The 23,512-nt window shown below is 40.0% G+C and overlaps 1 protein-coding gene across 4 annotated transcripts in view; it reads right to left on the bottom strand.

Moving 5' to 3' along the window:
- Window positions 1-4,280: 4,280 nt before the first annotated feature.
- The window catches only part of NWD2 (NACHT and WD repeat domain containing 2), a 55,377-nt gene continuing 36,145 nt past the window's right edge, over window positions 4,281-23,512 (bottom strand). For 3 of the 4 annotated variants that reach the window (XM_065060701.1, XM_021286063.2, XM_065060702.1), the window contains 4 exons: window positions 14,388-14,591; window positions 12,436-12,580; window positions 11,542-12,131; window positions 4,281-9,952 (listed from right to left, as the gene is read on the bottom strand). In XM_065060701.1, the coding sequence (XP_064916773.1) occupies window positions 6,017-9,952; window positions 11,542-12,131; window positions 12,436-12,580; window positions 14,388-14,591 (4,875 nt within the window). In that variant the 3' untranslated portion in view covers window positions 4,281-6,016. Of the gene's footprint in view, window positions 9,953-11,541; window positions 12,132-12,435; window positions 12,611-14,387; window positions 14,592-23,512 lie in introns of those variants that run through there. The other variant, XM_065060703.1, reaches the window with a different exon arrangement.

Here is a 23,512-nt window from a genome sequence, read left to right as displayed (position 1 = left end):
ACTGTATGAGCAGGTGTGTGGGGGATTGCATCCTTGCTTTCCTCATAGAAGAGCTGGGCTGGACTCCTGCTTGCCTTTCTCATGCAAAGTATCCTCCTAAAATCCCACTTCAGTGGTGGGCTGGGTTTCCTTGTTGTGCTTCCCCTCACACGTGCAGCAGTGAGCTGAAGCTGAGGCTGCCAAACTCATGTCAGCAGTGGGCTGAGAACAGAGATTCAGCTGCGCCACCCTGCCCCAGCCTCCCTCTGCCCAGCCGTGAGCCCCAGGCTGACACAAATTAGTAACAGCTGCTTTGGGTATGCTTATTTTAAGCAGAGAGCTATGTCATAACATAAAGGCCAAATATTCTTTACAGCCTGTGAGCCAGATAACTGCAAAACTCTGCATCAGCTCTTTGCCAGACATTTTTTTTTTTCTTTTTATTCCTGCAGATCTTTACCTTTAGCTGAAAATGGACTTCAAGGGCCAGGAAATGTCTTATTACGAAACCTTGACTAAACTCTCCCAAAGGCTCTCTGGTCAGTAAGCAAAGCATTGTCAAGCTCACACATCCCCAAGCTGTTAGAAGAGGTGAGGAAGAGGGGCCCACCTCTGCAGTGGGGAGCGTGATGCTGTGTGCAGACCCACACATGGCACGTGCTCTATACCCAGCTCACAGCCCTGTCAAGCTGGAGCCAGCCCCCATGGGTCAGCTCTGCAGCCATTACCCTCATGGTGGTTGGGCTGAGCTGAGAGATCGCTCAGGTCAAAAGCTGTAGGCTGTGCTGTAGGCCAGAAGGCTGTTGGAAGCAACTCTGGAGAGGTTCCTTCCCCCATTCTCCTAATACCTGGCCTCCTTCTCAGAGCCTTTTCAGGCCTACTGTATTTTTGACACCCCACAGATTACTAATTCTCATGTTTTCTGAAACACACACCCAGTATTTCTGCAGTAGTAGAGAAATTCTGCCCCAGCCCCTGCTGTCCCAAGCGTGCTGTGCTCCTGTAGTACTGTCCTGAAATGTTTTCTATGAATATGTGCAAACTGCTGGGATCTTTTCAGGCTGATCTTTTGGTCAGGTTTTGACAGACATGTCCTGCATGAAGTGATGACTTGTCTCACCAATCCATAGCACACAACCATGGGCGTAACATTTTTTTCAAAGGAAAAGCAGTCAACATGGACACGTTCCTGTGTAACCTCATCTAAGTGTTCCTGCTCCAGCAGCGGGATTGGACTAGATGATCTTTTGAGGTCCCTTCCAAACCCTAACATTCTGTGATTCTGTGATTCAGCCTGCAGAAATCCTCTTTTTCCTCTGATCTCGCTCCTGTACCTCAGTTGACTATTTTGGCTGAGGTTTTCTAGAGAATGTTCCTGCTGAGATAGAAGTCTGCCTTGAAAAATGACAGCCCAAAAGGTTAACTTGCAACTTCAGATACTATTGTCAGCATGGTATCACAGCAGAAAGTGCTGGGCAATTTACTAACAGACAATGGAATAATGGAGACAAACAGCAGCAAACTATCCTGTTGCTTTCAGGATGTTGTTTTCATCTGTGCTACAGTGTGTCTGGATTTTTGCTTGGTCTCTCACCTTGCAAGTGTGTATATTTCACTTCAAATACGCTGAATAGATGTGTCTTAGTCTAGAAGATTTCTCACATGCACTGAAATGCGTTTGGAATCGGACCTGTGACAAGAAGGCAGGGAGATGATTTTATTTATCTCTGTTACATGCTGTGTGAAAGTAAGACCTGTGCTGGTGTGGCAGTATTGTGTGGTGAAAGCTGTGACAGCAGGAACACGTGAACATGCCTTAAATTTGCTGTTGTATCCCTGTGAAGCTGGAGACGGAATGGTGTGCTGCTGAGAGGGCAGGCGCCGCAGGCAGAGGCTCTGCCACGGCTGGGAACGTGATGGGAGCATCACCCACCCTGGCGAGTGGGAGCATCGTGGGCCTGGGATGATGGGGCAGTGGAGGCAGGGAGAAGAGCTTGCTAGGGCCAGATTTTAACAGTCACTGTGGGAACCACTTGCGATTTTAACAGCATGTTCTTTTGTACTGAGCATCTTGGGAGAATGTTTCCTTACGCTCTTCTAGTTATTGGCCCATGTTTTCCAGTGAATTTAGCACTGCATAACTGGTCCTCGGTAGTGAAAGTCTCTTTTACACAGAAGGATGGTGGTACAAACTGCCCCTTCTGGAGAAGCACATGGTAAAAGGCCTCATTCCACCCTGTGAAGGATTGTGATGACTATTCCTTGAGCCTTTGACCTCCCTCTTGAAACTGTGAATTGAGACCCACAGTGAGAGCATCATTTCACTTCATGTAAGTCAGGGGACTGTCTCCAAAATGGAAGGAATGGTGTTCAGTGAACAGGCTGGAAAGGTAAACCACAGGAGAAAAATGCTGCCCATCACTCTCCTGCAGCAATGGGCTGTTCCAGAAGAGATATCAAGTAACATCCTTAACAGGCTACAAGGACTTTGAAGTAGGTCGTATTTGTAGCATAAATGGCTGGTAATGACTCTTAATAACAAATTCTTGATAACCAAAAGTATTCAAATGCCCTAGACCACATTTGGATTATTACATAATCAATTTTATGTTACATTTAAAAATATGTGAAAAAATGTCTTTGGTTTTACAATTAAAAATAGATTTCAGAATTCTGTAATTTTGCAGTGTTAATTTTTATGTTAGAACAGGTATATTTTAATCCTTAATCAACAAAATAAAACAATGCAGATTGTTGCTACTAGCCTAATGGTAATGACCCAAAGGATCCATTTCATGATGTATCATACGGACACACACCAGTTTTTGGCAGAGGGCAAAATCTCAGGATTTTGAGCTGATCTGGGGCTGAAATAGTCCACCCTGTATATGAACACCATTTTAGCAATGGATTTTTGATTTCAGTTCCCTTTGCTAGATGGCTGAAACTTCTCTTTCCACATGTTTATGAACTGGGCTTGAGTATGCAGCATGGAGAACTCAGGGCTACAGAACCACTGAAATGCTCATGCTTTCTGAATGCCTTTTCCAGGCTACATGTTAACTCACATTTTGATGCTATCTGATAATAATATGAATCTGATAATAACGTGAAAGAAGTTGAATGGCCACAGGCTGCATGACGTGAAGTCACGGGCCGTGCATTCCCCAGCTGTGCTGCAAAGGAAATGACTGATAAAAATATTTTTTCTAGCTGACCTCCGGCTTACCTTTGCCTGCCAAAGAATTTCCGGCTAATTCTCCTCTAAAGCTTTCTTGCAGCTACAGCCTATTCCTAGAGTCTTCCGTGTCAGAAAATATGAACCCCATCTGAGCCTGTTTGTTGATGCACTTTAGATAAAGAATAAATGAAAGCTTTGTTCTAGATACACAAATAGTGCTCCTTAAAGGAAAGTAAATTACTCTATTCCTTTGTAGGGACAGAACAGCACTTGGCATTTGCATGGCTCATTATCAGAAAAACTACTTTGTCCCTGTACCACTGCATAGACATACCTGGGGACAGACAAGTGAGGGGTTGCGGAGTGCTCACTCTTGCAGAAGCAAGCATTTGGACACTGAGCAGCCTAATGTCATTCAGGAAGCGGTATCTGCCGCTTAGGCTCAGGGTGAGGGGTCTGACCGCTGAGGAAGATTCAAAAAGCTGGAAAGCTGAATGAGATAGCTTTATCTGTTAAGACCTAGATAAACTATAAGGAGGGCTAGGACTTAAAGAGCATCCTTCAATGAGATTAGGAACCCTATACTTGGCTGAAGGGTTTAAGTGTATTAGGAGTCATGTTCATGTTCATCTTTCTCATTGTTTTACAATTAAGAAAAATAGTAGTGCTGCCCTGTTCTTGCTGTCATTGGTAAGGACGTAAAAGGACTAAAGTTCAAAGCAGGACAAGAACACCCATGACTTTTTATATACAGCATCACTGCTTTCAGTGATGCTGTATAAAATATATAATATATAACCCCACTGGGAGTGGGATTTCAGGTGCTCTGCTCTTTTCTGTGCTTTCTATTGTGTGGGTTACACAAGGCTTCGTGTCTGTTGATTTGCACACTGGCAGTACGCCATCTAGTCATAAGCAGCACCTAAGCATGGATTTTTCTGGTGAATCTTGTTGTTTTGTGAATGCTTGATTTTGTTAACTGAAGTGGGAAAAATACTGGAATTTTTCCTTACAAATACAGCCCTTAAAAATTATTTATGCACGAGTTAATGGGAGCTGCAAATGCCTTGTATCCCTCTGCCAGGGTGAAATTTCCTTAAAATTAAGGGACACGCACAAGCCCGTTTCCATAGTTTATTAGTACAAACAATGCATACACAAGACTGTATATTGTTTGAAGACTGCAATATATTTCTAATTTAACAACTCTGTAACAAAATTTAACTAAATTTGACATTTATGAAAATATAAATCTCTGAGTGGGCAGGTTTTCCCAACAATACAAAGTTTACATAAAAACATTCAATATGATCTATTAGTTGCAAACAAGTTAGGAAAAATCATTCAAGTCACTTAATATACTATATTGGCTGTACACTGAACATTCACACACTACATTAAGTTCTAGTTTAGCATTCATTTCTTGGAAACTTGGGGCATTGAGTTCTGATTTTAAAAATAAAATTGTTTTTGTTTTTTTAAATAATTTGAAAATATTTCCACAGATGTGCCATCTGTAAGATATGTGAGGAGGGAAAAATCTTCTTATCCTTTCAGATGTTGTCTAGTATTTTTTTTACTTGGGCAAAATATAATTGTTTTTAAAGCATTTGTCATAATTTCACAATTTCTGCCTTGAAACTGGTAAAACTGTACAAAAGGCTCAGAATAGTTCTAAAGCAGAAAGTGAAGCTTTTAAGTATGTGGAAGTAAGAAAAACTCATTACAAATTGGATCAGTAAAGGTCCTTCAGACAGCCTTTACATTTAGTCGAGTATTTCAGCACATATACAAGCAGTCCTGGTGTGTTTGGTCATCTGATCTGTATTTATCATGAGAAAGAACAGAAATTATAGTGAGGCAAATGTTATCAAGATTAATAATTCATGGCATGTCTGAAAACTGTCTGTGAAGATTACTTTGGGGACATAGGAGATACTTCTGACTTTCTTACAACAAAATGGATAGTAACCTTTTAACATAAAGAAATCAATCTGTTTAACTGTTTATCTGTAATGCCGTTTCTCTTTTAAACAGCTTTCATTACAACCTGTACTAATACACACTGTGAAGACAAAAAAATTCCCAAACCAAAAATAAAATCCCAAGCCCTATATTCTTTTTATGATCTAGGATTTTATCATTGTTACCACAATACAGAAACCTGAAATCCCTGCATGCAATTAAAAAAAAAATAATCTTTCAGTCCATTCACTGAAGAGAACAAATCACATGTTGACATGTTAGCAGCTGACTGGTGCCTACGCCTTTCAATCCAAACATTAATCCCAATTAAAAAAAGAAAAAAAAGAAAAAAAAGGTAGGTATTTTAAAAATTATGATGGAATGTATCAAGTGCTCCAGGTTGGCAGGTGATATCTTGTCATTGCACCATCAAGCAGAAAAACACATTTTTGCAAGTGAGTATAAACTTGGCTGTTAGCTATAGACCCATCTAGGTGACTTGGTATATAAAATAGTGGTCTGCCTTTTCTCACTGATTATGTGGAGCTTTAGTTCCAAGTTAAAACAGTTTGTTGACCCCAGATAAGATCACCTAACTTCTGTAATAGCATAACAATTTTGATAGTATTGCTACAAATTTTTAATCAAGGCCATGGTGAAATCCTGGACTGAACCTTGTATTCCAAAATTTAAAAAACCCTGCAGCCCATTTGCTTCATGTTTGCTGTTTTTGTTTACAGAAATGTAAGAATATTTGTCGAGGAAAAAAACAGCTGGTCTGCCCTCTGCTGTTTGTCTGTCTTCCAAGAAATGCACTGATTTTTACATTACTTCAGTAGGCAAATCTATGCATGTATACTATTATCCAGATAAGCTAGTCCCAACGGTTACTCAGTTGTCAGCAGCAAAGCTGTGTCCTCTGCAATCTATGGCTGAGCACACTCTCTCATAGCAATAGTTGTGTTTTTTGGTTGGTGTTGCTTCACTCACCTCAGGCTCTGTAACTGTAATGGGGCTGTCCCTTGCAAATACTTCTGTCGATTCCCTCCAAATGCAGTCTGCAGTCACTTTGAAGCTATAATTGTGACATTTTGGCCTAATCACCTGTGTTGTGTTGTTGAAAATCTGACGACTGTTTGAAGTAGCAATTTTGATTTTCAGTGCAGCATCGACTCGATCCACTACAGTGTAAGTACCTATACTTCCATCATCAAATCCAATAATGATATTTAAATGTCTCTGTGACAGTGCAAGGAAAGTGGGGGTTTTATAAAGAGAACAGGCACCGATGTTTTTGCCATCCGCTAGCCTCATTACTATTAAACTAGAGACTGCACCATTGTCATCATCTTCTTCACTGCGAAAACAGATGTACACAAGATAGCGGCCATCCCGAGACAGCCTCTGCCGCCAGATGATACCTGGAGCGTGAACTACACGAAGTTTTCCACTGTATAAATCAAGCACATTGATGTTCTCATCACCACGGGTTATAATTCCTAGCTTCCCATTTGGGGATATTTCAAAGTCTTCCAAACTTTTTAAGAAATTTGTAGGCAATTGTACACGTCTGCAGATGACTTCCTCTGTTAGGCTCCAGATGTTCACAGTCTCAGTAGATGTTATAAATACTATAATATCTGGGCAGTCTGGTATCAGTTTAATATCCACAATGCTTGCACCATCATCACAGCAAAACTTCTTGGTTATACTGCCTGTCCAGAGACTCACTGCCAACACTTTATTCTTTGCCATTCCGACTACAAATGTATTTGCAGTTGTAATAAATGCATTCTGTAAGGCAACTAAAATATTGCAAACCCTGTGTCCTGTAGCCAGTCGCCAGACTCTGGATGCGTTTTGCTCACAGAGAGAGACTACAAATTGATCATTATGAGTAATCATTAGCTCTGAGATTTTTTGTCCATTAATGCGAAAGATATTTTCGCCACTAACTGTGTGCCATACGTACTGGCTGCATTTATCATCTGATGTAACCATTATCTCTCCAGATGAGGTTAGCACACAGTTTTCAACAATACCTTCATGCTTGAACACAGCTTCAATAAATCCAGTGCTGAAGTTCCACTTATGGACAGAATCCGATCCATCCAATGTGTATATTAATTCACCTCTGGCTGGCAACACCAGTCTTTGGATAGGCTTGCCAGATTTGTCAATATTGGACATAGCAGTTATGATGTCTATATCCCAAATAGAAAGGACACCACTGGTGGATAAGGATAGCAGCATGTTATGATGATTTGATTTAATTAGCCTGACTATAGTTCCTGAGATTTCCTGTAAGCTAGCCATACACTGTCCTGTATCTCTTCTCCAAACAAAAATGGCTGAGGTATTTTCCATTGAAGCAATTATACAATTGCCATTTTTGGACAACACGGCAGATATAAAGCGCTCATTGTGTTTAGCTCTGAACTTCTCAGCCACCTTCCACACATGAGTGTCAAGAAGTTCAATGCTGAGAGCCTTACAAATTAAAATTGCACTTTGGTCTTCAGAAAGCTCTATGCTGACAACTTCAGTGTCTTCCCTCCTGCAGTCAAAGTCATCTGTAAGCTGGGGATTTGCAATTTCCTCTGTATTCCAAACAGAGAGGCTACCCTCATTGTCCACCATCACCATTTCTTGGGCTGTGTTCAGAATGAGAAGGAATTTCACAAATCCACTGGAAAATTCAGAGGTCACAGTGGCCAGCTTCTCTCCACTGCCCAAGTGAAATATGGTGGCGGTGTTCAAATACTGTCCGCAGAACGCGTAAACTCCGTCTGGAGAACACTGCACACAGGTCACTTCATACCAGCAGTGGAAGTGATAGAGAGGCCAACCATAAAGCAGATCTATCACAGTAACGTCTTTGCTGGCCTCCAGCCAAGCAAGGGCATGGTTGACTGATAATGTAAAGCCGTTTATAAAACTGGAGCCTCCCCCAATTCCACAATGTTTTGACCCCTTAATTTCTACCTCAGACAGAAGACAAGAATTTACGTTATCGTATATCAAAAGAGTATTTTTTGTTGTAGCCACTACAAGATACTTCTCATCACTAGTAAGCTTCATTCCTAAAATAACAGATGGAGCTGTTGTAATCTGCCTTAGTAACTGGCGGGTCTCTACATCCCAAGTGCTGATGGACCCATTTTCTAAAGCAGCAATAATTGTGTTGGGATTAAAAGTTGGCAAAATTTCGGTGACGTGCATGTAGCTGGATGACAGTGGCAGGCGCTCCGGGCTGTAAGTCACATCCATGGAGGAATGCAAAGGGACAATAGAGCAGTATTTGGGTCCGTCCTTGTCACATTCTAAAAGGAGATGTCTGAGTTTGGGCAACGAACTTACTACTGGGAGAAGCCTCTGCTGCAATTCAGCAGAGAGCGAACCTGGGTATTTTACTACTTTGAACTTTATACTTCGGAGGGTACTGGCCAGAAATTTCAGCTCCTTTTCTTGTGAGTAGGTGTAAGCCAGTTCTATGTCAGAAAGTGCTTTATCAAACTGTCCTATTCTAATCATGGTGTATAGCCAGCTGAAGTTCATAATGACTCCATACAGAAGATCATCTGTTCTTCCACATCTTGTCAAGTGATGAATAAGCTCTGTCATTTTTCTGTGATTAATAAAAAAGATATCAGGCTCTAATGGATTACACTGAAAGACCCATGGCTGATCAGGTGCCTGCCTGTCAAAAGCAGCCTGATCCATGCAGTGCTTTTCCTCCTCACTCCGGCCTCTCCTGCCATGGTTAGGACAACCATTCAAATATTGGTCATTGCTGTGAAAAGGTTTTCTTCGTCCACCTGACCAAACACCAAGGAAATACTCTGCCATGACTGTGTGCATTTCTTGCACATCTTCTTCATTGTGCAGATACATTTTCTGGGCAATTAGTTGCAAGTGCCTATTTGCCCAAAGAAGCAGCGTTACATTTTTCACCTGTCGCTCTATTAGGTACCCCTGTAAGCCCTCCTTAAGCCTTGCAATGTATATATATGGAATTCTCAGTGGGTTACTTTCTCTGACATTCTCACTCAGTTCATACATAACACTGTTGTCAAGGGCTAAAATATCTTCCAGTTCCATTTCACTCAGGCCAGATTTGGACATAGTGATGTAGCCAAGTGCCCTTGACAACAGTCTTGATCCACACTTGTTTTCCAGTGACCAAAACAACTGCTCTATGCTTTCATGGACAGTGACACAGAGAGAGGACTCATCCACATCTTTGTGAGATCTCCAGTTCCTGACCTCTCTGAAGGTTAGGTTCACAAACATAGGCAGCGTGCACTTGGAGAATGCTTCATTGACGTAGATTTGTTGCCCTGATGTTACTTTTCTTTTAACTCGCAGTAGCTGATGTTTCAGTACTTGGCTACACATCTTTCTGTCCCTTGCAGTCAATTCAATGTAGTTGTCTTCTTCATGAATAAGGCACCTCAGTTTTTGCAGGATCCCGTGCTTATTTGGCAGTGTTGACAAAATTATCCGTACTGAACGGGGAAGGTGAATGGGAAGCCACCACAGTTTCCTACTGTCATCACTATCTGTTAGCTGCTCTAGGGCATCAAATATTATCACCAGTGGCCTGTGGAATGAGGACTCATTCAAGAGATTGATGAACAAGTCCCGAAGATCATGAATCTTTTTTGGGTAACTTTGTACGAGGCAACGATAGTTGACTGCTAATTGTTCACAAATGCTTTGAAGTATATTCTTCAGATCTGTACTTGTTTCAGTGGATCCCAAAAATCTTATAACCACCACAGGGTCGGAATCTGGTCCCATCTCTTCTTGCAACCAGGAATAGGCCTAAAATATGGAGCATAATTTAGTTAATGTCTAAATTAAGCACAGTAACAGAGTTTATAAATAGTGATTGCCTATATATATAAATAAAGCTTTAAAAATGTTACTGGCTGAATGGAAATGCTTTCACAGCAGCGTTCAAGACTGGTTTGACTTATGTGCATTGAATTAAAATCATATCATATGTCATCTTTGTTTAGCACAGATAATATCCCAAAACACTAAGACCCAGATCCACAAAAAGGCTTTTGTCTAAGGGGAAATGAGTAGAATGTGGTCCATAAAACCCAGGGCACTCCTTGCAAAATCTGTGTCTCACTTCTGAAAGTCAGTAGGTAGATTCTCTTAATAGCTTCCTCAAACACTACACAAAGTCATCCTTGGCGAGCCAGACCAGCTTGCCACCTAAACTCGTTTAACATCGATTCCCAGCTGAGTATAAATGCATGTCTTGATGGTTTTGGAGGACAGGGATCAGAGTACAGATTGCTCTTTACTCGCTGTTTACCTTAATTCCTACATCATAGAAGCACACTCGGCCTTGGTGTGCCTGTCACTTCTGCTCTTGTGCACTGCCGAAACGGGTAAAAAGTATCTTTTGCTGTTTTTTTGATGACTCTAAGCAAGCGAGGAACGTGGCTTTAGATCCTCTCAGTCTAAGCAGGCTAACACACTCAGTTCTCTTACTTGCGAAGTCTTCTCACTTCAGTGTATTACGGAACATTTTAAAAGAAAAGCGTAACCAGAGTCTCTAGGTTAACTTATGTATGCAGATCTGAAGTGAGATCTTGAGTTACAAATCCCAATTTCATATAAGCAACTAATGTGAAGTCACATTTGGGAAAGATACCAGATTTTAAACATTATTGTTCCTTTCTCCATTTCCTTCTGGCTGATATGGCTGTTTCCCAGCCCCCTGTGTTAAATTTGCTGAGCACCCTGCAGAGAAGTCAAAGTTGTGACTCCCAGCTGGAGAATTAGGTTTAGAGATGCCATCTTGGTCTTTTTTTTACTTCTGGTCCTGCCTTGCACATAGTGTTTCACTCATCTCCTTGTAGTACTCAGCTCAATGACTTAAACAGCATATGTCAGATAACTAAGTACAGGTATTTTTGCAGGTTATTACAGACAGATTAGTAGCAAGTGTATCAGACTAATTCTGGAATAATTTCTGATGAGAACATAAGGTGGCATGACTTGGAAAAACATGTTGTATTTGTGAATAAGACCAAAACCAGCATACGATATTTAGAAAGTTCCAGATTCATAGGACCATAGTGGAACAAGAAGGAAAGAGATCCTTCTAAAATATACGTTGTTAATTTTAAAATATATTGATTCCTATTAGGTTTTTAAAAGCTCTGATAAAGTTTTTTTGTTTTGGCTAATTACATGATACAGACACATTATTGAAAGTTAAGTCTTTTTCTGAATATGTGTACAATAATATGCAGAATATACTTTTTATTATTTTTATTTTATATATTAGGGGCTGATATCAGATCTGTCAACAAAAGGAAGAATGAAAACTAAGTTGGCCTTTACACACTAATGCTCCTAACATCACCATATTATGTAAAGTAGTTCTTTACCTTCTTTGCCACTTCGGCTAATAAAAGAGTCTTCCCTGTGCATGGTCCTCCATATATGATAAGAGGGTTAATGTGTCCTATTTTGCTAGGTAGAATGTACTTGTGAACTATGTTTAATGCCTCACATCTATATTCATAAAAAGTGGAGTATGTTTTACATAGCGATGAGTGTTGAAGAACTTCATCATACAGCAAGTCTGTCTCGGTGTCAAAATTCTGCTGCACTGTTGCTTGGATTATATCGATCATGTCTTCATAGAACTGTTTACCAAGTCCTTCAATGTAATGGTTCTCCACTTCTTGGGAGTAGCCCAGTTTCATGTCACAGTGAGTGACAGACGTGTACACTCTCAGATTGGATGATGCGACGATGGTAGGAATGAATTCATCCCTGAGCTTGATTAGTTTCTCATGGGCTTCAGGATCTCGTAGAAACTTCCCAGCTGCATGTACCACATCCATGTATTTTCCCATCTCTGGAATTTTAACAAAACGTTCAATGTTGGCAATTTTCCGAATGTAGCAAACACACTTCTTTAGGAAAGCTGGTGTTTGTTTACCCAAGGCAAAATCAAGTTCATCTTCAATAGCTGAGGATGAAAAGAGAACACGGAGTCTCTGTTATATTTTCTTTATAAACAGTTCACGAACATCCCTCACCCCCAACATGCAGACTCTTAAATGACTGCATCTGTTGCCTGTAAAAAACCAGAAAAAGCACATAAAAATCACTGGGTGCTTTCCTAGGGATTTTGGTCTCAAGCAAGCACAATGAGCATTTTTTCCTCTTCAATTTTATGCGAAATGCCAACAGAAATATATTTTCATGGTTTTGGAAAGGTTGATAGAAAAGATAATAAATGAATATACAGAAATAGTTAGTGTGAACTTTACCGGAGGAAAGATATCTCTTTGCTTGGCTGTGTTTCATTTTTCCTTTCTCATACAGCAATTTCACAGCAGTCTTAAAAATCTTCTTAATCTCTTCTGATATATCTTGCCATTTATTCTCATTCATAGAGTTTGAAGAAGATTCCATCTTTTAAAAATATCCATAGTTAAATAGTAGCTGTAATACACACATCTACAACTTCAGAAAGTAAAAGTCTAATATACAAGGTTATAAATAACATAGTAAAATAACAAAGTAAAATAACAAAGTAAAATAAAACAGTAACAGAGAAACACATACACTAAAAATAAATAGAGTTTAACTTTTTCTACTGCAGATAATCATAATGTATTTCTTTTTAGAATTATGGAAGTTAGCTACATTGAGTATTTTCTGAATTCCTACTGTAGGGTAATGCTAATGCAACATTTCTCAAGAAGAAGACCAATAACACCTTTAGAGAAGGAGTGTTTTAAGAACCAAGCCTGAAATAATGACAAAAAAGCAGCAGCAATGCTGCTAAAATTATCACTCCTTTAATGAGAAGCAATAATGATAATACTAATAATTTAAACTCGGATCTCAAAACTGAAAATGAGGTTCTTGGTGCGTGTAATTAAGCACCTCATATTAGCTACCATATTTGAAAAATATGGGATTATATGTGATGTTGCTTTATTAATTCATTGCTATAGTAACAGTAATCTTGCTGTCATCAGAGAGGGACTAATATAAACTCACTAATCCTTTCAGATGGCATCTTGCAGATGCCACAATGGAGGTTTCTCTGAGGCAGCTGGCGATCACAGCTGCATTACTGACTGTGGGTGAGAACTGGAGGGGTCTCCAGTTTTCTGGAGGGTGTGACAGGAAAAACAACAGGATAAACTCCCAAGCAACTCTTTCTTGACATATTCAGAGCTATGTATCTTTTATTACTTTCTGTTAGTTTATGAGATGTAGCTCTACGTTAGCTTTAAGTTATGAACATCTTTTTATTTACTCCTGTGTATCAGTAGCTTGAGGAAAGGTACAAAGTTTAATAACAAAAAAGCCAAGCTTTATTCGAAGGGACATTGTGGGCATTAGCAAAACAGTGCAAAGTTACAAAACTTGCTCTCTCCCTTGTGATCAATACTTCAGAATAGCCACATTATACTAGTTAAAACTATTTCTGTGTCTATTTTTTCATGTTCTCAATGTTTTTTTCATGCGACAGAGAAAACATTCTGCTATATGACATATGAATGCAGTATAACAGTTTAATTTAATTTTCTCGTATAATACAATATGCGCTCAAAATGAAGTGAATACTCTGTCAAGGACTTCATTTTTTTGGCCACTGAAATCTGTTCTTGGGTATAAAGGATGTGTAGGAGGGTAGAACTGAGCTCTGGGTAATATACAGTTTTAGTTGTCATCAATTAAAGACAAATGCCTTTTTCAAAACTGAAAATTAGCTGTGTTCAAAAGTCTTCTGTTAGAATACAGTTGATAAGTTGAAAGTATGAGATCTGACTTGGGACAGCACTAAGCACTTGTTTGACTGTTAAAGAGCTTTCTTGTATGAGGATACAAGTGAAAATGTGTGTTTCCTCTCACTGAAATCTAGCAAAAGTGTAAGACCAGGGCAGGTATTCCCTATCCCAACATCAGGGAAGTGAAAAGAAATCTGTTCAGCTAGCTCCAACATGTCACGAATGTCTACGGTCCACTTGCTCGAACTGTCATCAGGGGCTGCACTGATGCAGGAGCATGACCTGTTGTGTTCCTTGCTGTTTTGCAGCTGCTCCCTTCACCACGTGTGGGAAAGGAGCATCACAGCACCAGTTGCTCAGGTGTGGTCAAGGCCGTAGCAGCTAATTCAGAGAGAGCAGCAAGTGCCTGGCCCTGGGGTCTGCCCACTGCTGTAATTGATGGAGAAGAATTTTGCAAGGAGATGACTTTAACTTACAGTATTCTGGTAGTTCTTCAGCATTTCAGATTTTGGTCTGAGGTAATAGGCTGGTGGCACTGCATTCTCATCCCTGCAGTACCACTCTTCTAAAATCCTTGTCTCTAGCTTGGCCTCCACAGCAGCATCCAGGATCATTTCAAATTCTGCTGACTCAACTTCCCCCGGTATTCGGATGTTCCCGTACTTCTCTCCCAATAGGCCCTGTGTATTTGAAGGAAAGTAGGGATTAATTTTTTCTTTTTAGTTATGCAAAAACTCTACTCAGGATCTGAATTTCATAAAAATCAATGTGGTAATAGTTTAATGACTGAAATTACTAGGAAGGGAAACAGATACAGTGTCAGATGAATTACTGTTGAGAGTACTGTACTCAGCTGCATCCTACTATGAAGACTAAGTAAACTTTCAAGTAGATTCATTGTCTTTTTTAATATTAGCTGGTAATAAAAAAACACAGGCATTCAGAAGAAGAAATTTAAAAATACCCAACATGCTTTCAGGACACAGTATTGACTCATGTATAATTGATTCTTGTTAGTCACAGGCTGGCATTAATCTCACATGCAAAAGTGGATGTGGAAATCCTTTTCTCTGGACTCAGGATAAGGATGCATCTTGGGATTCTTAACTCTTGGCTTTACTCTTAGTTTCCACAGTAATGGAACAGAAGATTTTATGTTCTGTTTGATCAAAATTCACGTGGTGTTTTATACAGCTCATATGGGTATTATTATAATGTGGCTTATACCAGCAATACCAAGGATCAATGTTGTAGAGCCACAAGCTGCTTTGCTGTCTCATATTCCCTTGCTGCAAAAATGTTCAATGTCTTTGCCCCAGTAGCTGTACACTGAGTGAACAGTGGGGCAAGGGAAAAGAGTTTGGATCAAATACCAAATAGAAATATTAGCACTTAAATGCATGTCTCTAGCACAGAGACAAAGAGACAAAGGTGTGTGGAAGCCAAACTGTGGTGCAAGAGATTTTTCACCTTCAAAACTGAGGATTAAAATTTTGGTTGTGATGCTCTGAATACATTTTTAAAAAATGTATTTCCACAGTTTGCTATCCGTAAATATTTTATGCAAAAAGGGATTGGGGAAAACTTTACAGAAGATAGAGTTGCAGGACATTCCGGGATTCTCTCAACAAAATTTTTCAACTTCGTGATCATCAGATTAATTCAGTATTCAAGCTTGTTCCCCAGAAGTCAGGGAGAACTCCCACTTTGTTTAAAGTAGGATTTTTTAATTTCTTTCCTCATTTAAATGTACTCAGTAAAGATTTTGAGTTAATGAGGAGTACTTAATGTGGAGAGGAACTAACAGTATCAGCATCTTGATTTGAATCAGTAAGATCTCTTAGTAAAGTAATGCTAATGCAAATACAGTAGTACCCTAAAAATGTAAATGACCTGGTTTGTAAATAATAAAAATCTAAATATTCATTATTTTTAAAGCACTTATCATAATGAGAAACTGTTTTAAACTTTTCATGTTGTAACTAAACCCTGAAAATCAGTAACTGATGATGATGAAGCCTGCCTTACCATTTACAAAGGCTGCAGACCCCTTTTCCATATCCTGTTGTGTCGGTAGAAGATGCTCAAGCAGTTCACCATGCCAGATGCTGCAGCCTGGGAGCAGAGATGTCCGAGCAATGCATGCAAACACCTCCCAACCTCTTTCAGGCAAAACCACCTTGGTCAGCGCAGCCCACAGCTCACATGTGTCAACTAACCTGGCTGTTTTTCTCCTGGAGCAGACTGGGAGGAGCTCACATCAACTACCGTGCTGGCTCTGATGGCAAGCGGCTGGCACCCTCCAACAGAGGAGCAGTGACGGGAATGCTGGCCCAGGTTGCCCAGAGAGGTGGTAGATGCCCCATCCCTAGAGACATCCAAGGCCAGGCTGGACAGGGCTCTCACCAACCTGATCTAACTGAAGATGTCCCTGCCCATTGCAGGGAGCTCGGAATAGATGACTTTTGAAGGTCCCTTCCAACCCAAACTATTCTGTGATTCTATGACAAAGAGCTGGTGGACAGGAACAAGTCCATGTCTGTCCACAGCTTAGGAGAAATGAAAGAATGTAGAATTGTAATAGTTCATATAGTCCAGGTTTCATTCTCTGACAAGTCCCAGCACACAAGTCCTTCAAGGAACTGCTCCAATAGAGAGGCATTAGAGGAAAGATGGGTTTGCCTGGCTGCCCATTCATATCCCATGGTAGCTTCATTCAGGGTGCACATCAAGGAGTCAGGGGGAAGGAACAAATGTGTTCAGTAACTAGAATTAGATAATAATAATTTTAATTAAATGATCCAGTATTTTCATTATGTGAATTTATTTTTTCTATGTGATCATTCTGACTATTAGACTATTCCGACTACAGAGAAAGCTACGTTGCTTCACATAATGACATAACCAGAGAAAATTTCGAAGTTTTCACTATTATGATCTATCCAAAGAGCCCTATAATTTTGGAACTCTGAAGCTGCAGAGGTTAAACAAATATAATATAATTTTCCTTCTTTATATAAGTGAGGTTAATAATTCATATCAGGCTGAATTGCAAGCCTTTGCACATTCAGATTGATGTAGAAATCTCATAAATTTCTCTCAAAGGAGCTTTGCTATGCAAGTTTTGCAATTACCTTGTATAGCAATTATTACTTGAAATTCATTAGGCTGCATTTTTTAGACAGTTGCCCAAGCAAAGATCAATAGCGGGGCCCTTCATTAACAATACTAAAATGTCAACATTAAAATAACTGGGTTTAATATACTGCATTTAATCAACTAAATTTGTTTTGGAATTATTCTGTGTACTTTTCTGCTTCTCTGGTACAGTTTGTGCTGTTCTCTCTCTACTATAGGTAAATAACAAAAGGCAATACTTTAAAATGAAAAGACAGAATGTTTTTTTACTTGTACCTTATCTGTCATTGCAACAGACATTATGTAAATAATCCTGTATTAGGGATCATCCTCCTGGCTACTAGAGCAAAACACAATAAAAAGGAACTTTGATGTGATCAGAATACTAGAATCACTGTGGATGATGAGCTTATAAATAAAACAGAGGCCTATGCAAATACTATTTGAAAGCCTGACAGCAGAGGACATATGTTACCATGGTGTACCTTGGTGCTGCAGACAGCATTGCTAATATTTTGCTATTAACAGAAGTCTAGCATTAGTCTAGCAAAAGAGTGTCCTCCATTTGGGATAATGGCAATGAGCATCCTTAAACCTTAATAAACAACAAAATAAGCCGTGTATCACTTTACTTTGAGGTATTTATCCTCTTCTTGCTTGGTTGTGATTTATGGAGAAGTTTTAAGGTTAATCTTAAAAGATGATACATGCACAGAGCTAGGGAGGAAAGGAAAAAGGAACTGTGGAGGAAAGAGAAGCAACTTTATGTTGCACTGCAAGGTGCAAACTTCAGTCTAGTTTGTTATCATTGACATCTAGTGCTTAGGAGAGCTTGAAGCTAACAGCTGTACCAAGAAATGAACACATCAGCTGAACATCATTTAAGGATCTAAATGGGCTAGGACATTTAGTTTTAGAGCTTAAAAAGTGGACCATGGCCCAAAGAAGGCTGCAGAGGCCATGTCAGGGCCCCACTGCTATGTACTTTTTGTGTGAGAACTGCTTGGGGAACAAGAGGCAGAACGGTGCTAATCAGTCTGCTGTACCTGTGCTCACCACACACCAGAAAACTACTGTAGGGATTGCAGTAGAAGTCCTGCATACAAGCTGTGTGAGCTGGCCAGGCTGAGAGCACATCCCTGAAACCTGGCCGTGTTTAACTCGGCAATACCCCTTCACATAGACAGAGTGAGCAAGGGCTCCGTGTTTTAGCCAAACTTAGGCATTTCTGCAGCTAAAGCAAAGTTAAGCAGCAGCTGAACAGAGATTCTGAGAACACTTGTGGTACCTGCTTGTGAACGTGTGCATTTAGAAAGGCAATTATATGAGTTAGTGTCTTTGATATTCTAATACGGTAGAACTGACAAGTAAACAAAGAGAAATAGAAATAGGAGCAGGACAGGGAATAAAAAGAACAGCACTGGAATGAAGAAGGGAATTGATTACACAAGTAGAACCAGCAAATTGTAAATACTGTACTGAGCAGGTCCATCATTTAGAGCAGGGCAATCCCAGGCACTGTACTGCAGTGTGGTTCCTCTCAGTGCTCCAACACAAGTTAGCTGCGGTTCTGGTATTAGTACCTGACTCTGTGTAGCCATTTGAAAAATACTCTGGTAAAAGAAAAAATACTCTGGTAAAAAATTTTATGTGGTAGAAAACTCTTCATAGAGTCATTCCTATGCTTTCCAATAACTCCAGACTAGCCTAAATCTGCAGCCCAGTTTCACTGGCCATTTAACAGATTGAAACACAACTTCTTTCCATTTTTCTGGAGAGGACAAAAGTAACTGGTGCTGTTTTTCTAAAGGACAGTGTTATCGCACCCCAGTGCTGGAAGTAAGAGGCATGCTGAGTCAGTGCAGCTGTTCGCTACTGAGAGACCAATGCTCGAATGCTGGGTTACGTCACACGAACACACCAGGTTTCTGGGGAACAGTTCTTCACCTAAACACACTTTCCTCGAGGTGCGTGGTATGTTCTCCATTGACAGTGCTCATTAGTGAAAAAAAAAAAAAAAGACTAAGGACTGTAAACAGACTATATGTGTTTGCTGGAATCTTAACAAACTGTTTGTAAGGCTAAATGACAGCCTTAGGACAGGTGCATTTGTACACACAGGCTGTGAAAACTCCATCTTATAGAATCATAAAAAGATAGAATGGTTTGAATTGAAAGGGACCTTAAAGAGGGTCTTTGCACATGAGCTCGTGGGGCGCATTGACAGAGCTTTGAACTAGACATGATGGGGAGGGGGACGATATCAGGCTTGCCTGTGACAAACTGTGGGATGAGATGCCAAGGTTAGAAGGGCAGGATGCCAGTGAGGGTCCTCAGCTGGTGGCCCTGAGATGTGTTGGCCACACTGAAGCACACCTGAAGTCTTACAGAGATGAGCCATGGGCTCCTGAAGTAATAGAAGCCAAGAGGAAAACAGTGGTTGAATACTTCAAAGGAATTAAGGGATATTCCTCTAAGAAGGTGACACTCGGAATAGCATTTTTCCTCCAGGGGCTTCAGTGTCTGAACTGCATCCATGTCAGAAGCTTGTGCAGCCTCTGGAAATACATGCCTCTCTCTCCATGTTCCCTACACATTGAGGTAAATGCAAATTTCTTCATAGAAAAATGAAGTAATGGAATTGAAATGTTGTTTCATACTAAGTCTGCAAATAAAAAAGCTGTTATTTCATGCCTTTATGAAAAATATCACAGTACTCTACAGTAATAACATAAACCTTCAAATTGTGATAACAGCATTACAGCATTTTGATAATTATTATAGGAAATTATTTTTTAAAGGGAACAGTAATGTTTACACTATGCTCAGTACCAAGAGACAGTTTTATATGCAGACTTGTGAATCAAAATCTCCCACCTGACGAGTCATTTTCCTTTCACAGTAAAACAACAAATTAAAGATTCATTAGATTGAAAGTGATTGAACTGTTTAAAGCTACCAGGCTGGCAAATATGTATAAAACCCTCAGCAACCATTTGTATCTAACAAAACTTTATAGAATTAACACGGAGCAACCTCAGCAATAGTCTTTTTAGCTTTTCTGAGCCTGAGGCTGAAGTTGCTATAAAATGAAGATTAAAAAATTACTGTTTAGATACAGATGGGAAATATTTTTCCCTCTGATCTTCTTGGCGTAGAAAGATGTTAAAATTATAGGCACAGCCACAATAATGACCAAAAGGAGAAAGCTAACCAGATCTGGATTTGATCTTGATATGATGGATTCATATTGCATCTCATGTAATTAGTTCAGACATCATCACTAAAATGTTAATGAATCCTAATAAAATACCTTATATTAATACAGAATAAGCTGAAATTTTAGATATATTTAATTCCAATGAAGAATATTTAGTGGCCAAATAACAGCAAGTTGTATTCATTAGTGATTGGTTTCGTTACTCTTTTTTTTAATAGATTATATGTTAACACTTGCAAATCAAGTAATTTGAAAAGTCAGATTTGTAATGTTTTGTGAAGTAATTTCAGATACTTGTCAACTGAAGAGCAACATTTTATTTTTTTTTTTCTGTTTTGCCAACAAAGAAAGCTTTAGATTCATTGAAAACACAGTTTTGTACCTGGCGAATGATCTGGTCCAATGATCTTTTGCTGCTTCATGGGCTTCATGGGGTCAGTCCTGACACTTTTACTTCTTGGTCTTTGTGAAGTTTTGTACGTGACACTGAAGCACATATATATATCCTCTCTGCCTCTTCTTAGAGCAGTCCTGGATTGCTAGCTTTTTGAAGAATAAGCATTCAAGAAATCATCTTTGAAGGAATTAAATCTAACCGCAATTTTCTAACCTAAGATACTTTGGTGTGTCCAGATCTAAGCACCTCTTAATTTGTTTTTGCAAGATCCATGAGTGATTAGGAAGTATTGTTTTCCTCATTCAACACGGGAATTAGTTGCAGGGAATTAAACCTGGGCAGAGATTCCGAGCCGGGGCAGGTACACAGTCCTTAGCTACAACTGGGCAGTGGAAGTTGTTGTTCCTAATTCTCAGCCCTGTCCTTACAGAAACTGCTCACTACTAAAGGAGGACAGCCTTGCCCGCTTATGAACTAGGTCCCGAGCAGCTCACATTTCAGTCTGCTAAATTAACTTAAGCTTAAACTGAGATCACTTATTCAAAGTAGAACAGCTCCATTAGGAGTAAGAGACTATCTCACATTACCAAAGAGTCAGTGAATGCTTCATGCTCCGGGCTGAAAATTGCCTGCAGGCACTTGACATCAGCATTCATGTGCCACTGAGATGCACCAAGTGTTTCCTCAGCAGCTGCTTGACTTGTAGGGACTTAAGTACTGTTAAAATGCCTTGGCATGTTATGTTGTTCATCTGTTATCAAGGGTTAGGATAAGCTGCTCCCACTGATATCCAGGAGATGTCCTTCTAACCATCCCCTTGGGACCTGTGGACTGTAGTCTGGTAGAAACCCACGCCATGCCTCACCAGGAGGCCTTGGGCAGAAAATTGGTGAGGACCAGGGCTGTAGCTTGTGGGTCATAACCTAGAGCAAGGTAGATAATGAGGGAGCTCACGTATAGAGCAAGAGGCCTGTTTCAAAATCTCTCCTGAACTGGAAGAAGGATAAGTCTGTGGTCACTAGGTATGTAAACCTACTCATCAGGCTTCTGGGCATCAATGATGAGGCAACAGTAGCATGTCAAAGCTCCTGCTGGTGCAGCTTCCTCTCTATATGAAATCACATAGCTTTGTATAAGTAACTGAATATTAATTGTACCAGGAACATGAACCTCATCTTTCCACAGTTTGCATAAGTGCCCTAATGAAGGGCTATGAAGTCAGTGCTCTGGATCCCTGTCTCTCCTGCGGTCACTTGCTCCTCACTGCCTTCCGTGAATCTTGGGGTTGGAGATTTAACTCCCTGCTTCCCCAGCCTGCACTTCCAGGCTTCCTGCCGCTTATAGTTAAATCTTTCTTGTGAAATAAAAACTTTTCTCCTCTTTAAAGCCATATATTTCAATCAAATAGCCATTTTGCTCAGAGAAATCTCGTTTTTGCACCATGGCTTACTGTGATGTTAATATCAGATGCTCATACTCATCAATTTCTTTCAATTGATATATTGATATATGTATGATACATGTGTATATATATGTATACATATATGTATTTCAAGCCTTATTTTCTATAAGTATACTGTCTACATTCTATGTCTTGTCTTTCATATTGATTTTGGAGGTGGAAACACAGCACATTAGCATCTGCAAACGTGCCTAGGTGGCACACAAAATTTGTAACATGTAGGTATATTTACCCTCCGGTCTGCAGAAATGTGGGGTTAACTGACAGAAGCAAATATACAGATAAATCACGTCTTGAAAATCTGGAAAAAATGGCCAGGACATCAGTTTTTACGGGCCTTCTATTTAATGTCCCATTCAAAGAAATTTAGTACAATTATGGGTGCTTTTAGTTTGTTGCTGGTATACTGTAGCACTATTGTAACAGTATCCTATAGAAATTAGTTGTCAAATATAAGATGTTCAGACACAGCCAGAGACACTCTGACCACTCTTCTCCTACCTTCTACATGATCATGAAGCACCAGTTTAGTTCATTTTGTTGCCTTTTCCTTCACCATTTGTCATTGCTGGGTCTTTACTCTCCCTGAGCATGGGTGCAGGTGGGAAAATTAGTCAAAAAGAATGAAATTAGGAAAAAGATTTGTGAATAAAGGTAGGACTTAGAAAGGACTGCAGAAGATTTTCCCTACCTCTGGCTATAGATCTGAGCTGCTTACTCACTCTGATTCTCTTCCAAACAAATGTATCATTCTCACTTTGCTCTTTTTTTGAAATTAGGTGGGAGATTTCATGACAAGTGTGTACATTTTTACTCTCACATAAAGCTCAGGACCTTGCAGGTAACTCCTACTGCAGTCCAGATTCCTGACAACTCTCTGACAGGTCCCATAACACTTTATAACAGTGGGGCTGGGTAGAAAAACAAACTACAAGGGCTAACAGGGCTAGGTTTAATGAAATACTAGCACCCAGTCCAGACTGGAATCAATAACCTTGTATGTGGAAATCACTACCCTTCCTACAGCGAGTGGGAAAAGTACCAACCCTGTAAACAGCATGGAGACCAATCTTGTCTTTCAGAGGGGAGCATGGTGGTGTAATCTCCCCTGCTTTGTAAAACAATCACAACACTCACCCAAGCAAGAGGGCACTGTGAAAGGGTTTGAAATCCTGTCTTGCATCTCATAGGTGAAGTCTGGCTAATGGAGAAAAGCTTCTCTTACTGTTGCTGCTTAATGTGTCTGGAGTTACAGGCATCATGGAGCCAGAAAGGAAGAAGATACTCTGAGACCACTGGTGTCACCAGCTGGGAGCACAGGTCACTGGCTTCTGTGTACCACCCCCAGGAGTTAAAAACCTTATTGCCCTCTTTGGTATGCTTT

This window comes from Columba livia, chromosome 4 (assembly GCF_036013475.1).
Source record: "Columba livia isolate bColLiv1 breed racing homer chromosome 4, bColLiv1.pat.W.v2, whole genome shotgun sequence".
NCBI lineage: Eukaryota > Metazoa > Chordata > Aves > Columbiformes > Columbidae > Columba > Columba livia.
This window is presented reverse-complemented; position numbering and strand designations above follow the sequence as displayed.